Source organism: Notamacropus eugenii, chromosome 5, assembly GCF_028372415.1.
Source record: "Notamacropus eugenii isolate mMacEug1 chromosome 5, mMacEug1.pri_v2, whole genome shotgun sequence".
NCBI lineage: Eukaryota > Metazoa > Chordata > Mammalia > Diprotodontia > Macropodidae > Notamacropus > Notamacropus eugenii.
The window spans coordinates 368,449,334-368,467,450 of record NC_092876.1 but is presented as its reverse complement, the minus strand read 5'-3'; the positions used below and the strand labels follow the sequence as shown (position 1 = coordinate 368,467,450).

At 35.8% G+C, this 18,117-nt stretch overlaps 1 protein-coding gene across 2 annotated transcripts; it reads left to right on the top strand.

The window, feature by feature from the left end:
• The first annotated feature begins 747 nt into the window (after nt 1-747).
• Nucleotides 748-17,149, top strand: PCNP (PEST proteolytic signal containing nuclear protein). Of its 2 annotated transcripts, none has more exons than XM_072614146.1 (5): nt 748-912; nt 7,747-7,967; nt 11,550-11,624; nt 13,438-13,493; nt 15,308-17,149. In XM_072614146.1, exons 1-5 carry the CDS (start codon nt 849-851, stop codon nt 15,435-15,437), a joined length of 546 nt encoding a protein of 181 aa, XP_072470247.1. In that variant the 5' UTR covers nt 748-848; the 3' UTR covers nt 15,438-17,149. The 2 variants fall into 2 exon arrangements, with proteins under 2 accessions (XP_072470247.1, XP_072470248.1); XM_072614147.1 differs by lacking the exon at nt 748-912 and adding an exon at nt 4,318-4,446 and having other exon boundaries at nt 7,799-7,967.
• The last annotated feature ends 968 nt before the right edge of the window (nt 17,150-18,117 follow it).

The following is an 18,117-nucleotide window of genomic DNA, read 5'->3' as shown; positions in this document are numbered from 1 at the left end:
AACGCTGGGTGTCCACACTAAGCTACAGTGCAGTGGGCCACCAGGATGCCTGACTAGAGGCAAAGCCAACCCAGGCTGGAAATAGAGCTGCTAATCCACAGTAGGATCATACTAGGTGAAAAGACCCAGTCCCCGCCAAAAAAAATCATTTTACTCAAAGCAGCTTCCTTTCCCAACTTGATGAACAGTATCATAATTGTACAGCAGCCCTAGAATCATGTCAGTAAGTATATTATTTTTTGATTGTGTACACAATTTAAATACTTGAGGTGTAAGTCATGATACTATGTGTTATGGAATGTATCCTAAATGTAACAGTCTTATGCCTGAGAAATTAACAAACCATCTACAGAGTGAAAACATGCAGATAAAAGGATAGATTGTAGCATCTAGTACCAGATTAGTGGTTTGTAGACAACAAGTAATACATAGAAATTTAGAGAAGAGGGTTACTGTGGCCAAGAAAAGCTTAGGAGAGGATGAAATCGTGCTGAATGCTACGCTCGTGGGAAAGAGATCAAGCAAATCTTTCAAGTGGAAATGAGCAAGACATGGTCTGAGGATTTTAATAGAACAGCTTGGCTGAGATGAGAAAAAAAACCAAACCCAACCCTCCCTGTGATTGGCTACGTGCTTAGCCAATCCTTGGTGGAGACCAGCCCAACACCTTCCTTCCGCGATGTTAGGGAGGATGGCGTCACACTGCAGCTTCCGGCAGGGAGGGGTCTAATCCGTTTCCCTTCTAGAGACTACAGCCGGCCGCCATTCGGTTCGCTCTATGGTGGCCGGGGCGGAGCCGTGGTCGTGACGTCCTTGGCGCGGTGGCGGGGGAGGAAGCCGCGGGGAAAATGGCGGACGGGAAAGCGGGAGAGGAGAAGCCGGAGAAGCCGCAGCGAGCAGGAAGCGCCGGAGGTGAAAACAAACCCAGCGTCGCGGGCCGCGGGGGCCGCTCCGGGCCTTCCTCCGAGCTCCCCGGGTGGGGGTGCGGGGTGATGCAGGAGGCCGGGCCGGGGGGGAGAGGGGGAGGGAGGTGGGAGGCTGGGACACCCGAGTGGATACAGCGGGGCTGGACCCTGGCGTATCCTGCGCTTCTCTCCCGGAGGGCCCCGAGCCCCGCATCTGCACGATGCAGACCCAGGGCCGAGAGTTCTCCCCCGTGTTGGGCCTAGCCCAGGACCCTTCCTCGAGAAGGAGACTAGACCCACGGGGAGATTAGGGGCGGGGTGGGTGAGAGGGACGGGCCTCGAATCACCCCGAGGCCTAGGAGGAAAGAAGCCGTGAGCCGGCCAGCCTCCCTCCGCTCTCTGGGGCTCCCCTCCCCCGGGGGCCGCAGTGCGGGAGCTGTCCCCCCACCTTCCCTCCTTCCTTCACTGCCCTGCACTTCCCTACTTGTGGGAGCCTTCCCGGCTGTAAACAGCCCCTCCAGGGAATCCCCAAGCAGCCGACTGCCCCACAGTGGCCTGTCTTAATTACCCCGGCGGGCTCATTACTGGTGGTCGGTGCTTGTTTGTCCCCGAAATCAGTCAAGTCCCCATCCCCCCGACGACCCTCCCCTCTCCTTCTCCTTTTTAATTATTGTGGTCGCTGGGAAAGGTGGGGGGTTCTCCCCACCCTTATGATGGATTGTTCAGTAACTGCATGTTATCAGGGTCAGGGTCTTGTCGCCTTCCCTCGAACCTCCTTCCCTCTCCCTTTTGCTTGTCGCTAGGAGGCAAAATGCCAGAGTTTTAGGCGCACAAATGGTCTGGTGTGACCTGTCCTGTGTTCTGTTATGTTGTGGAATAAATAAAACTCAGATTAATGTTAGCTTTGTTGCCTTTCTTCCTGTCATTCTTATGCTTTGTAGGGGGAAAAAAGATACATTACATAATAATCAGGCCACTCCTTTTCCCCCTTCCCATCCCCAGTACCTAATAGACTGAAAAACTTTGATATGATGTAAAGGTCTAGTTTACGATATTTTAGGTGTCTCCCACCAGCACCTGTGGAAAAATCTTTTAGAGAGCCCTAGAATGAGTGGCATGAGGAGTGAAGTGCCCATTTTAATTTTTCAGTGGGAATTGTCTATTCAAAGTTATTTTCATCTTTCAAAGAGAAATAAGTGAAATATTCAGACCCCCTTTTTGAAGGTCCAAGTTGGAGAGGAATAAATATTGTACTTTATTTGATTCTTCTTTGTATTATATTTTGACATCTGCTCAAATTATAGTAAACAAACTTTAAAATTTAATACTGCCTCATTAGTGCAGTACTTAAGGAGTACCGCCATAATACCGCAGCATTAACTTAAAACCATCTTGAAAACTTATAAATAATAAACAAGTGCTCCCAAACGAGAATAATTTAGTCATTTTGATGGGAGGTACATAGCAGATATGAAGTCGAAGGAAGCTTATGTTCATATGATAGCTAGACTTTCCTTTTAAAATGTTACCAACATTCCTAAAGATAGGACTAGGGAATTGTTTTAATATGTTGCCCCATGATAAATAGTTACATACCAAATAGTAGTGTACTGAATCAATAAGAAATATATTTTAGCATCACTTTATGTCAAAATGTCAGAGCAAACAGTAAGAAAATTACCGATGGCAGAGCTGTGGAGTATATAATATGTGAAATAATTTGTACCAGTTGTGGCAGCAATATTATTAGCCATAGCAGGAGTGCCTCTCTGTTTATAAATCAAATTTATGTTGTCAGGTTATATTAAAAAAGTCTATTGAGGGAGTGCAGCACTTAAAAAAAACTTGTGGTTAATTCATTACCCTTGTGAAACCTTGTACTTTAGTGTTGAGTTTGGAGTCTACACCACAGGGTTCCTATCCCAAGCCAGACATTGTGATCTTATTCTCTTTGTATGTGATTATAGATATGTAGATACATATCTATATCTATACACAGACCTCTCTCTCTCTCTCTCTCTCTCTCTCTCTCTCTCCCTCCCCCTCTCTCTCCCCCTCTCTCCCTCCAGATATCACTTAAATTTCCAGAACCTTAGTCTACTCACTTATAAAATTAGGATAGTGCTTTACCTTTCTCATACAGTGGTTGCAGCTTTTGCAAAATTTTCAAGTATTTTACAACTGACTTATTAACAATTCCCCAATTTGTCTTTTATCAATTACTTCCCTATTTAGTACCCTGTTCAAATGTGCTTCAAGGCTCTTGTGGACCTTTTTTTCCCCCCAATTAATCAGGGGCACAAAAATTTCAGTGAATTCATTTATCCATCATGATTTCAAATTGATTAATCTGAACATTTTACAAATGTGTCAGATTTTTGTAGTAGCAAGAAAACAATACAGAAAAATAATACACTAAAACACTTTAATGTTGTCTGTTACCCAGGCTGAAATATGCTTGCAGCAGTAATATTTTTCTGAGAACAATCAACTATGTAAGCAAAGTTGATTGTCATGGATTTTGTATTGGGACCTCCCCACTTTGGATAACAGTGTCCCTGGCTATCTATGGATAACAGTGTCCCTGGCTATCTATCTCCATTTTTTTTCTCCTTGGGACATTGAGAAGGCAGAGAAGGAAAAATAACTGAAGGCATGGTTTTGGTAAGAATTTTCTTCTATCAGGCCTTTAAAACTAATGATGCAAACAGAAATTTTACCAAAAAAAAATGCATTTGTTTCTTAAATCAGTCTTAGCTAGTTGTGGTCTTCTAAATTGGCCTGGGAAATGAACTGGCAGTGAGTATTAAAGATTTTCTGTTACCAAATTGAAAACAGTTCACAAAAAGGCACTTAGAGCCTTCCTATTTAGCATCCTTTTCAAAATAAGGCCTCTGTGTGCTTCAAGACTCGTGTATTTTTTCCCCATTTATTAGGGAAAGAAAAATTGAAATGAATGTAGATTTAACTAGTTTGTTTTCAGATTGATAAATCTGAACATTTCGTGTGCTCTTAAGAGATACAAATGAATTTCTTTTCTTTAGGAAAACTTCCATCCAAAACTAATCTTAATATCTTCAAGCTTCTAAAGAAATGTACTATTATACATTAAATATTTTTAAATAAGAAAAATTAAGAGAATAAATATATTAGTTTCTTGTTTCACATATGCTACAAGTACATTAAATATATGCAACGGCCGTTTTTGAGTTTACAGTATGTTTACTAGTTTGCAGTTATTCTTGGAAACCTATGAAGAAGCATAAAAGTCACATTAAGACATACAGACTTAGTAGTTCTTTGTAAAAGACCCAGAATACCGAAGAGGCAGCATAATATAATGGAAAAAATGTGGGATTTGATTTTGAGACCCTGGCTTTAAATTCTGGCTCTGTCACTTTACAGTTTGATTTCTAGCAGGTCATTTAATCTTTCCAGGCCTTGTATTCCTCATCTGTAAAATGAAGAGGTTGGACTAAATGACATCTAAGGTCCCTTCCAGCTTTGAATCTCTGAATCTGTTTAGGTTGCTTGCTTTGGGGTACGTAATATAAATATGGAGGGTACTATTTTAAATATGTCTGTAGATTACTTTGAATAATTAGGGCATCAAGCTATTTCAAATTTGAGTTAGCTGGGAAATCAGTTTTCTCATATGAACTATATAATACAAAACAGTAGAAATGTATCTAACAACCAAGACAGTAATAAATAGATTTGACTGCCAGGTTATTTGGCCCCAATTTCTTATTTGTTTTGTTTTCCATATCTTATTAAATGTATTTTTGGAAGCCTATTCCAAACAAAGCAATCAATCAGGGAAAATCAAGGGATGAAATCAGCTTGTACTTATTAGTCAATCCCTTTAGTGGACCTCATCCTCTGTGGAGAAGGTTTCATCGTATGATTGTTATCAATTAACTCCCCTTCTTTTTTCCTCCTTCTCTTTCCATAATTATGGATCTGATTCAGTGGCTTAGAAGTTTCCATACTTCTTGGTTGTGAAGTTATCAGCATAAGACTGACTTTTAGAAACTCAAGGGCAAATTATTGCTCTTAAGTAGAAGTGGTATATATTAGACATTATTCTCAGAGTAGACCTGAGAAATAGGTGGTGTTTTAGTTTGTTTTTTTTAGTTGGTGGAAATGCAAGTGAGGATAAAATTGAATTGTACATAATTTGCTATTTAAGAGGAACTCTTCTGACTCCCATTTAGGTTCTGTTATGTAGAGGACTAGTGTAACAAGGTTTTATCAAGATAGTAACTAGGTCCATAGATAGAACTTAGTATACCTACATGTCAGGCAGCAAGGGTTGTTATACTTTTTCATATTTAATTTTGTCTTTGCTCTCCCCAGTGCCTCATTTGAGGGATAGTGGACTTTGATTTGGAGTTAGGAAGAGCTGGATTCAAATCCTGCCTTTGTCACCTACCTATGAATTGTACTTTGTTAGATGTACCTTGTAGTACTAGCTTATTACCTCAGATACAATACTTAACCTTTCTGAGCATCAGGTTATCCAAGATTTGTTAAGTTATAGCTGGTAATCTGCTTGGGTGATGGATGGAGTTCGCACACCAAGCAAATCCCAGGTATTGTGGAGGTGTTCCTGTATCCTCAGTTTTTTCCTCCTAATTTCTAGTATAGTTTGCTCAAATTCCCTATGCCCCAGAATTTAATTCCAGAAAGACAGGGATTGGGAACAAAAATAGAAGCAAAGGAATATGAAGAGAAAATCAATAGGCATTACTTACTGTCTTTTAGACCTTAGATCAGGGGTTCTTGAACCTGTTTTACATCTTGGACCCCTCTTGCAATCTGGTGAAGTTTATCAAAGACATCTCAGAATTAAGTTTTTGATGCATAAAATACATGTGATCCCAAAGGAAACCAAACACTGAAATAGAGTTATCAGAATGTTTAGAAGACAAATTAGTAGACCCCAGATAGAACCTTTACCTTGCCTTAGACCACAGCCTGCCTACTTTTATGCTCTTTGTTCTAGTGTTTTCCACTTTATTATGTAAACTGAAATAAGTATCACTTGAGTTAGATGGCCATGTTCCTATATAATTCACCTATATAATATAGTATACAAAATATATCATAAAATACTTTCTCCTGTTTTATTTTACTACCAAATCTTTTTTCCTCATTAAGCATGAGCTTAAGTCAGATAGTTGGTTTAGCTATAGTTTAGTTGTAGGATAAAACTTATGTGGACCACTATATATAATAGAATTGATCAAAAATACTTGGAAGTCCTAAATTTAGTACTTAGAAAAGTGATGACATTTTCATAAATTCTTTTTACATTTCCTTTTTCTGAAAATTCCAAATTGAGATGCTAGCATAGACTTCATTATTTTTTTTAAACACTGTATTTTGGGCAACCTTTCACTCCTCAGTACTTTATTATTTTAATGAATGGCATCTTCTGCCATCCACTGCAGTTATGATATAATACTCTCTTCCACCTAATTCCTTAATTTCCCAATCCAAAACTAAATCCTAGTTAATCCCACTCTGGGTAGCATTATAACATTATTCAAATTGCTTCCTATGACCAGAAGGAGAATCTACAGCAGTAACTTGAAGATGTCTTCCCAGTGTTTCCCCAAACAAGCTTGAACATTCTGTTCAAGTATTTATTAATCCAATGAACAACAACAAAAACATTCCTGAAGCATAGCTTTCTAACAACTACATTTGTGTCCTTTTTTTCTTTTTTCTTGTTATCTGTGCCTGATCTTAAAGCTTGTTTTCTTTCACCCATACGTTAACCCACATATCCATAGCAGCATTGTGTATGTTTGTTATCTAGATCATAGTGGGGCTGAAAGAAAATAAGTTTTTTAATTCTGAGCTGGTTTCCTCATTCCCTGACACCCAATATGTTCCTGAACATCTCCCTCTGCTGCTCATCTGTTGTACGCTTAAGGAATATCAACTAGTTTTTAAATTTGGTACTTGGATTTTTTTTCCATCTTAAATTTAATACTGAATATTTAGGAAGGCAAAATTACTGAAATAAATTCAGTATATAAATGTGAATTACTTGTAGATTATCAGCTATTTGATATCATCCATGATATGCTCCGTTCATTAAAATATGTAATTGAGAATTTAATATGACTGCACTATAAGAATGGGAAACATCTGTATTCAAACACATAGATGATTCTCCTCTGCTAAATTGCTTTCTGTGTAATTTCAGATAGTGAAATAACCTGGTCTAACCAAAATTCTAGGGTAGATTTTATTTATTAGATTAGATATAATACATATTTCCCAGTAAATTCAGTTCTAAACTGAATAAACCTCTATAGGTAATTTATGTAATTGTGGAATTTAGACAACATGACCAGAAATTGCTAGGCAAATTTATTCTCCTTATCTTTAAGATTGTCTTTAAACATAAGCAGTTATTTGTTGACAAAGTAGATGATCATGCAGAGGAGTTTTCGCCACTTGGCTATTTTGGAGGTTTTTGTTTATTTGTTTTAAGTAAACTACCCTTTACCCTTCTTCCTCCCCACACATACATATGGAACTTTTGGTTTTATGTACTAGAACAATGTGTATTCATTTTTTGAAAAATATGTTTGTAATTTTAAATTGCCCTGTATTTTATGCCAGTTAATTCAAAGGATCCTCTTCTACTGCCACACAATCTCTGTTCCCTCTGTATGCTCAAAACAGTGGAAGAGACTGTTGGGCCAGTAGGTGTGCAGCTGCAGAAATACCTTTCTTATAACAGTGCTTTATGAGGTTGCTGCTCCCATCACTCTGCTCAGTAAAATTAGCTCATCTTGGTAAGTTGTTTCGACTTCACCAGGACCTGAAGAAGAGGCAGAAAAACCTGTGAAAACTAAGACTGTTTCTTCCAGTAATGGAGGGGAAAATTCGAGTCGCAGCGCAGAGAAGCGATCAGCTGAAGAAGAAGCCGAAGACTTCTCATCCAAGCCTGTGCCCGCAAAGATAGCCAAGTTTGGGTTTGCCATAGGCAGTCAGACGGCAAAGAAAGCACCAGTCATATCCATCAAACTTGGAGCAAGTGTGAGTCATTGTTTTGAACTGGGTATTCGCTGGGTATGGGGAGAATCTAGAAAGGAATCAGAAGATTGTTCAGAATCTTACATTAAAAATGAACATTAAAGACTTTATATACATTTTGTCTGAGGTGTAACCTATTGTTACGTATGGTTATGTGTACCTGCATGTGAATATGGAAGTTTAGATTCATATTAAATATGAATTTCCTAAATAGGAAAGGTTAGTGAAAAATCTAGAATAGCTGTGGTATGAATTATAGGAAATGAAAATTTAATTGGTGTCACTTTCGTTTGAATTGAACTTTAGAAAATATCTTCAGAGAGGAGAAAAGTGTTATCTTTATCTAATTCTTTGGGTCTGTGAAATCAGCACCCTAGGTCTGTATTATTTTGTTATGCTTCTCAAGAAACTGCCATTACTGCAAAGACCTATGGATAGAATAAATATTGAAGACATGAAGAAACTATGGGGAAATGTGCTTCCATGGGAAAGAAATCTCAAGGCAGGACAGTGAAAAGCACCTTTAACTTGTATCACATAGTTCTGATCACTATGTCCCATTAATCAGATCTTCATCTGTCTCTTAACTTTGTATGTAGCTCTCCCTATTCATCTGCCACTTCTTTACTGCCCTCAATTGATCCTTTGTCTTAACCCACTTGTAAGACTCTGATTTGAGCATCTGTGTTCCACTTGCTGTAGGAGAACATGACTCTAAGTCCTGGTTTTGTGTCTGTGGTCTGATTTTCCCATTGTGTACACAAGTAATAAAAATATCTGGTCTGAGCCAGGAAAACACAAAAATACTGAATTCATTGTTCAATAATTCTGAGACTGTTAGTCAAATGGAGCATTTTTTTGAGTCCAGTAACTCTGGGAGGTTTTCCTCCATCAGTATCACTGGGCCTAAACTATGGGGAAAACTTTCAACAGTTTTGTTTTATTAAATTTAGGTCGCCATTCTAGTCTTTCAGCACCTTTTTGTATCCCAGTTCTATCATCATATATCTTAGATATCCTGCCCAGCTTCATTTTGTTTACAAATACTATAAGCATGTCAGCTATCTTCAGTCAGTTCTGCATTCATCTAATTGCATTTTCATCTAGGCTATATCTTTATTGTCTGCAATAATTTTGTGAAAGTTTATCACATATTTTGGTGAAATCCAGTTATTCTATATCTATAGTTTTCCACTGATATTCTTGTCTGGTAGCCTTGGCAAGAAAGGAAATGGGGTTGGTATGGCATGATTTGTTTTCAGTGAGTCCAGGCAAGATAATATTGATCATCAGTTTCCTTTCTACTTGCTCACAAATGAACCATTTAATACTCCCCTCTAGAATTTTTCCAGCTTTATATTTTGCTGAATTCCCTTTCCTTTGGAAATGAGAAAAACATTCCCACTTATAGGCCTGGGGCACCCTTCCATTCAGTAAAAATAGAGCAATCACATCAAGATCTTTCCTTGAACTCATTTCAGGAATTTAAGTGTTCTTGTCTCTCACTTACTTGAATTTCAGTTTCCTCATAACTATTTTTCCCTCTCATTGTTATGAAGACTCTTCTTGATGAAAAGAGAAGTAAAATAGGAACTGAATGCTCTGTTTTCTGTAGGCCATCTGTTATCATTCATTTCACACCAGATAGAAGGCCTAGGCTGTCCTTGTTCTTTTTCCCAGTGTAACATTTCCATTAAAACAAAAACAAAAACCCCTTTCATTTGACACAAGCATCAGCTAATTTCAGACTTTAGCCTCCCTGTTACAGTTATAGGACTAAACCATTCTTGCATTTTAAAAATAACTACTTTTCTTTTGGTATATTCCCTCATCAGGAAATTACTCCTCTGTCTTTTCTGTTCATGTGGCTCCCTGGTTTGGGTCTTTCTCACCCTTACTCTCCCCAACCAGTAGTGAGGGGAAAAATGGAAAGAATTCTTGGATTTGGAGCATTCCCTGAGTTCAAATCTTGCCCCTACTACTTGATCTTGGGCAAGTCATTTGTTTTATTTGGATTTCAGTTTTCTCATTTGTAGAATTAAAAATTTGTGTTAAATTATCTCTGAAGTCTCTTGTAGCTACAAGTCTGAAATATTTAGCAAATCATCAAATTTTGTCATCATTTTCATTTTGACAATCTCCAGTCTCTCTTGAACTGGTTTTGTTCTGTTTATATTCTCACACCATATCTTTTCTTTGAACTTATGAAATCTACTTTCAAAATTTGAGGCATGCTAGATAGTACTGCCAAAATCATTAAATAATGTAAAGGCCCCAGATTTGTTAACTTAGCTTAAATAGCACATGATAAAGCCATGTTCTTCATCTTTATTTGGAATTTTAACAAAAGGGATGTTGACTTCTAAAAGCCAGTTTAAACATACACTTTAAGATATAAAATTTTAAGCTCTTAGACCCTTGGTAAAACCAAGTAATTGAAATATTTTGCTAGTAAGGAATTAAGTATTAACTTAATGTTAGATGAGATGGCATTAGAACTAAGTTTTTAAGTAAGACAGAAATCATCTAAAATTGCTCCACAGTTGATGCTATTTAGTTATAGCTGTCATACCTGTCAGCAGCTATTTTCTGAAGTTAATTTGAAGGGAAAAAAAGCAGTATTTTACTGCCAGGTGCATATATTCTAGATTACCATTCAAGAATGATTTATCTAAAGTGTTATCTGGGTTTCTTTCCAACTGTTTTCAGTAATCCTGATAGGTGGTCTTTTTTTTAAGAATTCGATATGAACAGGCATAATCATTACCCCCCCCCCCCCCCAAAAGTGGTCTTTCTGTTAGGTGAATTTTAAGGTCAGGATTTCAGTAGGTTTTTGTTGTTTTGTTTTTATATTTTCATTTAATTTAAATACAATGTATTTATATGTAAATATAAATATAGATAAATATTTAAATATGAAATTTAAGATAAATTTTACAATATGTGAAAATGAAAAAAAAGACCATTTGTTACTATCCTTCCCTTAATTTAACATTTTTGTGTATTAAAATTTTGTGCAGTCTACTAAGTGTATTAAAACTAATTATAGCAAGTAATTGATTAGTTAGGGGCTCTGTGACAGATTTCACTATTGTATGGATTGATTATTTGTGCAATTAAGAATCTAAATAATTCACATTTTTGGTTGGTACTACTTTAAAAGATCCTGTCTTATAGCCACATAAAATCAGTCAGCAAATGTATATTATTCAGTACCTGGTATACACATGGAATTGGGCTGTCCTTGAGAAAACATCCTCTACAAGATCAAAAATACAGAATTTTGATGAGTAAAAGTTTTGGGGTTAGCATATAAATATCCAGGTTGACTTTAAAAACTATTACTAATCAGGTCCATAGCACCTAATAGTAATGTTATATTCTCAGGGGAATATAGGAGACCTAAAGATGAGTTTTTCAAATGTACTGACTTACTGCTTGAGATATTTTGAAAACAAAATACCCCTTTTTTCTTTTTCTTTTTTTAATACAGAAAAGTCAGTTTTCCTCTTTTGAGTTGCATGTGTATAATATACATACTTTGCTTATGTAGCGTTCATCTGTTTTGATGTATTTCTCTTTTAGAAGCCTAAAGAAACTGTTCCAACTCTTGCCCCTAAAACCCTTTCAGTAGCAGCAGTTTTCAATGAAGATGATGATGTAAGTCAATGGCTAATTCTGTTTCTTACTCTTAAATTTTTTAAGTACACTACTCATATTAAAGAATTTTTGAACATCTTCAAGGAGACTAAAACTCTGACTTCACAAAAAAAAATAATCAGGTGATAGAGTAGAAAGTAGCAAGGCTATATTCAATCTGCCTATAATGTCTATTATGTGCCAGGCACTAGGAATACATTTAGAAAAATAAAACTGTCACTTGCCCTTGAGCTTACATTCTGGAGAGGGAAGGGCCTGAGGGGGAAGGGTGGGAAGATAATGGCAGGTTCATAGATAAATACGTTTTGATTATTGAAAAAAAAAATCACTACACACAGATAGTAGCAGAGAGATAACAACCAGAAAGCCTCTTGAAGGAAGTGGCACTTGAGCTGAGCTGTGAAAGGATCTGAGGTATTCCTGAAGCTGAGAGCAGAGTAAAAACATTTCAGGTGTATGGTATAACCTCTGTGCAAAGGTGCATAAGTCTTTTTTTATTAGTAGTATGAATAGGTATCCCCAAAATTATGAACCTTTCTGGTGACATCTGTAAGAATTGTGAGAGAAAGCAGATGAGTGGGTGGTGTTGCTTGGTATTTGAAGAGGGGAATTCTGTCTCCCTCAAGCTTGAGGTGATTAGGCAAAGGATGGGTGACTAATGGAGGTGTTTAAGCAAAGATTGAATGACTGCTTACCAAGATTGCAACCCCATCATCTGCATAGCCCAAATTTCAAGATTCTTAAGAGTTTGGGGACTTCTCAGGGCCTTTTTTTCTTACTATGTATGAAGTTAATTTCAGATGAAGATAAAGTAGCTCCTGAAAAATAAAGCAGCATTTTTATTTGTAACCAAGGTCTGATTTCATTATGTAATATAGCTCATATCTATATAGTGTTTTAAGATTTGTTGAGCACTTTGTGTACATATTATCTCATTTTCACAACAACTCTGTGTGGTAGGTTCTGTTCCTTTCCCCATTTTATAGATAAAACTAACTAGTGCTCAAAGAGTAAGTAATCTGCATAGGGTTAACACAGCTAATAAGCAACTGAGAGATTTCTTTCTGAATGCACAATTGAAAACATGTTTTTGATGATATGTAAACACATATATAGTGTAATTTTGATTGATAAAACCATATTGATTTCAGATCTTTAACCATTGGATAGTTCAAAGAACTTTGATAATGATATTTTCCTTTTGTTGGATCTTAACTAGTTAGGGGGGAGAGAGGGGAGTAGTTTTGCAGTGCTGGTCAAAGCACTGGATTCTACCTTACAGTGGTTTCTCTGGAGGGTTGCAGCTGGGAGGGCAGGCTAAAGGAAAGAGCAGTATAGAGGTGAGATGAGGTGAGGTGAACTAGGGTTGTTTGTCTGAAAAATATGTGATTAATCATTCTAGGTGTTCTAGCAATAAGGGAGATTTGCCTCCTTGGGGTTAAGGTCTTTATTTGCATCATATAAAATGAATACACAGGAAAACAAATAACGTTTTTTTTTGTTATCTGATAACCTTGGTATTTGGTTACAGACAGTTACTACTAAAACTATTTTGATAGGTTTTTTTTTTCCCCTCCCATGTCATAGTTACATGATTCACAATAACAAGGGGGAAAAAAATCTATGTTCTCTTATTATAAAGCATTTATAATTTTGTATAAATTTAAGACTTTAAAAACATATTGATTACTAAAAAGATTTTTGTAATTTCCATCTTTAAAAAATTGGCACTTATTAGCAGTCACCTATAGCTTTTAGAAAAAGAAATATTTGTAATTTTGCACTTATATTTTATCTGATTTTTTTTTCTCAGAGTGAACCAGAGGAAATGCCTCCAGAAGCAAAGATGCGGATGAAGAATATTGGAAGGTATTTAAATTTTTTGCATATGTTAAACTATTAGCTAATCATAGTAAATAAACTTGTAAAAGAGCTGAAGTCATTGAAGGATATTGTCAGATCCTAATATCTCTTGGGAGAAAGTCATATAGCAAAGTATTACTACTCTTTTACTTCATTCAGGGAATTGAGAGAAGGTACCATAATTTATTTTAGGGTAAAGAGAAATCACATACTTTATGAGCAGTCAAAGGTTCTTTTCTTATTTGCTGATGGAAAGAAGTTTTTTTGAGGAAAAAAATATATGCATATAATTAAAAACATTTTTTCATTTCAGATGACACCAGATAGTTTTTAGTTAAATATATTAAATACACATTGAGTTTTAAATTTTTTTTAAGTTTGTTGGCCACTAGATTAACCTGGAGTTTTCACTATTCTCTTGTCTATTTTTGCAAAATTATGCCTCAACACCTTATAAGGATTGTACAGCCTTAAAGTAATCCCAGAAAGCAAACCAAATTTTGAAGATACTTATTCCCACAGAATAGAGGAAGATTTCACAAAGGGCAAAAGGAAATAGAGTCTGAAAAGTGAAGGTTATTTAATTTTAAGTTAGATAGTGCAAATGAGAACAGTGTAGGACTTCTAAAAAAAATCAGATTGATAAGTAAACTTTCAAAGTGATAATGTTAATTCGAACTAATTTTGGTACCATTTTCGTTGAAACATATGCCAACTTGTTTTTCTTATTTGACATTTATAACAGCCTAAGAAAAGAAAATAATAATGTTAGCATTTCACTGTATACCTTCATGGTATTTTTCCTTTCCGAGATGATCCCTTTGAGGAGATAGGGACAGCACATCATTTCTTTTAGGTTTACTTAGACCAGCGTGTTATATGAAAAGTGTCATAGTTGGAAACACTAAAATATGAGAAGATGAGGTTGTTGGGATTATGAGAAGGAGGAGACTCAGTGGACAGAGTATTCAGATGGAAATCTGAAGAGAGACCTAGACTCATATCCAAGATTTCACACTAGCTCTTTGACCACAGACAAATCGCTCAACCTCTTTGTTTTTTTCTCATCTGTAAAATGAGAATAATTTGCATACTACCTGCCTTACAGGATTGTTTATGAAGAAAACACCTGAACCTAAAACATTTCCAAAGTACTCTTGATAACTCAGAAACACATTTAAAATACTGATTTACTTGCACAGTGAGTGAATGCCATCCACATTCAGAGGAAGAAGTATAGAGTCAGAATGCAGAATGAAACAGACTATTTTCTCTTTTGTTTTGTTTTGGTTTGGTTTTTCTCTTGGTCTCTCCCATTCGTTTTAATTCTTTGCAACATGACTAATGTGAAAATGTATTTAATAAGAATGTATATGTAGAACCCATTTAATGTTGCATTATATCTTAGGGAGGGAGCGGGGAAAGTAGGGGAGAAAATTTAAAACTTATTTTTAAAAAACCTGAAATCTGTATATAATTGTGTCAGCTATTATCCCAACCTATTCTTTTATCTCCCTTCTCTCTTTGACTCATAGCTTTCATAGAATAAAAATTATCTAGGCCTGTATGTGTATATACCACAAATACATATTTATACATACACGCGCACATATATATTCAAGTTTATACCAGATTTGAGCTCAGGTCTTTCTGACTGATACTTTTGTTTTTGTTTTAGAAACTTGATACACTCTATAGTTGTGGGGGGAGATTAAGGGAGAATTGAAGGATGATATTTTCATACCTTGCTCTATTACAGTGCTATCTGAAAGCCTTTAAAAACTGTTTAACAACTCTTTGTTTTCTATTTTTAAAAATAGGGATACACCAACATCAGCTGGACCAAATTCCTTCAATAAAGGAAAGCATGGATTTTCTGATAACCAGAAGCTATGGGAACGAAATATTAAATCTCACCTTGGAAATGTCCATGACCAAGATGATGACTAAATGATGTGTTTCAAGATTTGGGTATGGGGTGGGTGTGATGTTAAAAGGAACAGTTTCCTTTGTTTTTTTTTAAGAGAAAAAAAGAATGGTATAAGACTATCTTTGGAGCCACTTTTTAAAAATTGAGTGGTGTACTAATAATAAATGAAAGTTTGAAATTAGAGGTAATTTATGTTTTATATACAGATTTCAAGACATTTGCTAATTTTGTAGTTTCATGTGATTAGTTTCAAAAGGTTACAGATAATAAAGAAGTCAGAAATGGTACCTTTTTAAGAATTGCTTATTTTTTTAGTCACAACTATTAGCACATTAAGGAGGAAGCAAAAGTTTACTGTCTCTTTAACTGTTCAAATTGAAAACAACTACTTAAGTCCATCTTTTACCTAAACTATCTGGCTCCCAAGAACAGCCTTATAGAGAAGGAGTGTTGTACTGGGAGGGAAATGTTACTGGAACATTGATTTGAAAATAATTTAGACAGCTTTTTTTCCTTGTTGGACATTTTTATTTTTAGTTATGAACTAGGCATTGCTAACAACAGCTACAGAAGGCATAATAAGAAAATCCCATAATTACTTTTTTTTGAAATTTTTATGTAAAGTGTGTATTTAATATATGATGTGGCCTAATTCATCTTAACAGGACTTGTCCTAACTTCGTTGATTTTTAAAGGACAAGCATTCACTCACTGTGCAAGTAAATCAGTATTTTAAATGTGTTTCTCTGAGTTACCGGTATTAACAAGCTCCTGTAAGCATTTCTACCAGAACTTGAGGTAAATATAAGGAAGCTGTTTCTTTTAAAAAATAAGCCACCACCAAAAAAGTGATTAAAATATGTACATTGCTTAAATGCATCTGGCTTTTTTAATTTTAAAAGTGACACACCAAAAATTCATTAACATTGTATAAAGATGGTGAAGATGCACTTTCTGTATTTGTCAGAACATTTAAATTACCAATTTAGTGAAAACTAATTTGAATTTAAGCAACGTTCCTTTTGTCATTACTAGACTAGTATATAAAACACTCATTTATATGCTTGTTTCTTTATAGACCACTGGCCCATTTCAGGTACTGAAAATACAAGAGAGTGCATCTTTAAAATTATTTTATGAAAGATTTGACCACTTATACTTTGAGTCTGTAAGTTGTGAGAGGTTTCTTTTGTATTTTTGTATCGTATATGTAATCTTAAATTTCTTTGAAATATAATGCCGTTGGAACATCTGTTCTCGTATCTTTAAAAGCTTTGTCATAAACAAATGTATAATGTTTTCTTGAAAATTCCTTCAATGTTGAATTTGAAGGCAGCTTTAGACTATTTTACTGGTGGTAACTGCCAGTTAAGCTCTTAGAATAGGTAATCGTTCCAGAGGAGCTGCCTTTTAATGTATATTCCTAATACTTTTGTCCAGTTACATTTATATTTAGAATAAACCCCACATAAAAAAAAAAAATGTACATAGAACTATTAGTTCTTCCTTATTTGACTTAACCATATCAAAATTCATAAATTTATCTTTAGACACTCTAATGTAGGCAAACTTTCCATTTTTGTCCATTTTATTGTTATGTTTAAAGTAAGAATTCTTTCTCTTCTGAATGTTTTCTTGACCCAAATGAAATGATAGTGTAAGGTCAAGACAGGAGAGAGCAATGACTGAGATGAATGTCTTTACTAAAATATCAATAAATTTGTGAAACTCAGTAATAGAGTATGTTCTATTCTCCTTAACTGTTGTCATCTTCCATAAAGAAGCAAAATAAAATAAAATTACTGATTCCCACTCACTGATGGACAAGGTGTAAAGGAAGAGATGAGATTTTTAATCACTTGGATACTGCTCTTAGATACTATTCATTTAGCATGTAATATATTCACTTAAAATTGTATTATGTAATTGTTAATGTGCCTCCCTGTCAGAAAGTTAGATCTTTGAAGGAGGGGACTGTTTTTTTTTTCCTTTCTTTGTGTCTCTAGTGCTTAGCACAGCATGTGGCTGGCACATAGTATTTAATTAATACTTGTTGACTGAGTAACTGTTGCACTTGATATGAGTAAAATCAAGTTGGCCTAAAATTTAAATGATCAAGCTAAAACTCGACCCCAAATGGGTATAAGGAATGTGCTTTAAAACCTTAAAAGCACAATATAAATGTTAGCTGCTATTATTACTTGAAAAAGGAACTCACACTTACTTTGTACTACTATTAGATGCTGGAGATGCAAAGAAATATATGACACAGACCAGTCTCAAGGACCTTAAAATATAATAGGAGTATAAGACACATACACCACTCAGAAAAAAGGGAGAAGTAGAAGAGAAGGTCCATCTAGGTAAAACATTTTGAAATTTTTGAAGAAGGAAAGATTACTTTCCCTTGAGGGAGAAGGGCACGGCAAGCAAAAGACTAAGTGGAAGAGTAGCCCTGGAGTTGGTCTTTGCAAGAAGAGCTGGGAAGGAATTCCAGGACAGGTCCATTTTACATGGCATTGCTTCTCATATTGTTTCAGTGGAGAAGAATGCTGATCATTAGTCAGGAAGACCAGAGTTCATATCTGGTCTAAAACACCATACTAGTTGTGAATCTGAGCAAATCATAACCTATGTCTGATTCAATTTCCTTATCTGTAAAATGGGAATAATAGTATCTGCCTCTCAGGGTTGTTGTGA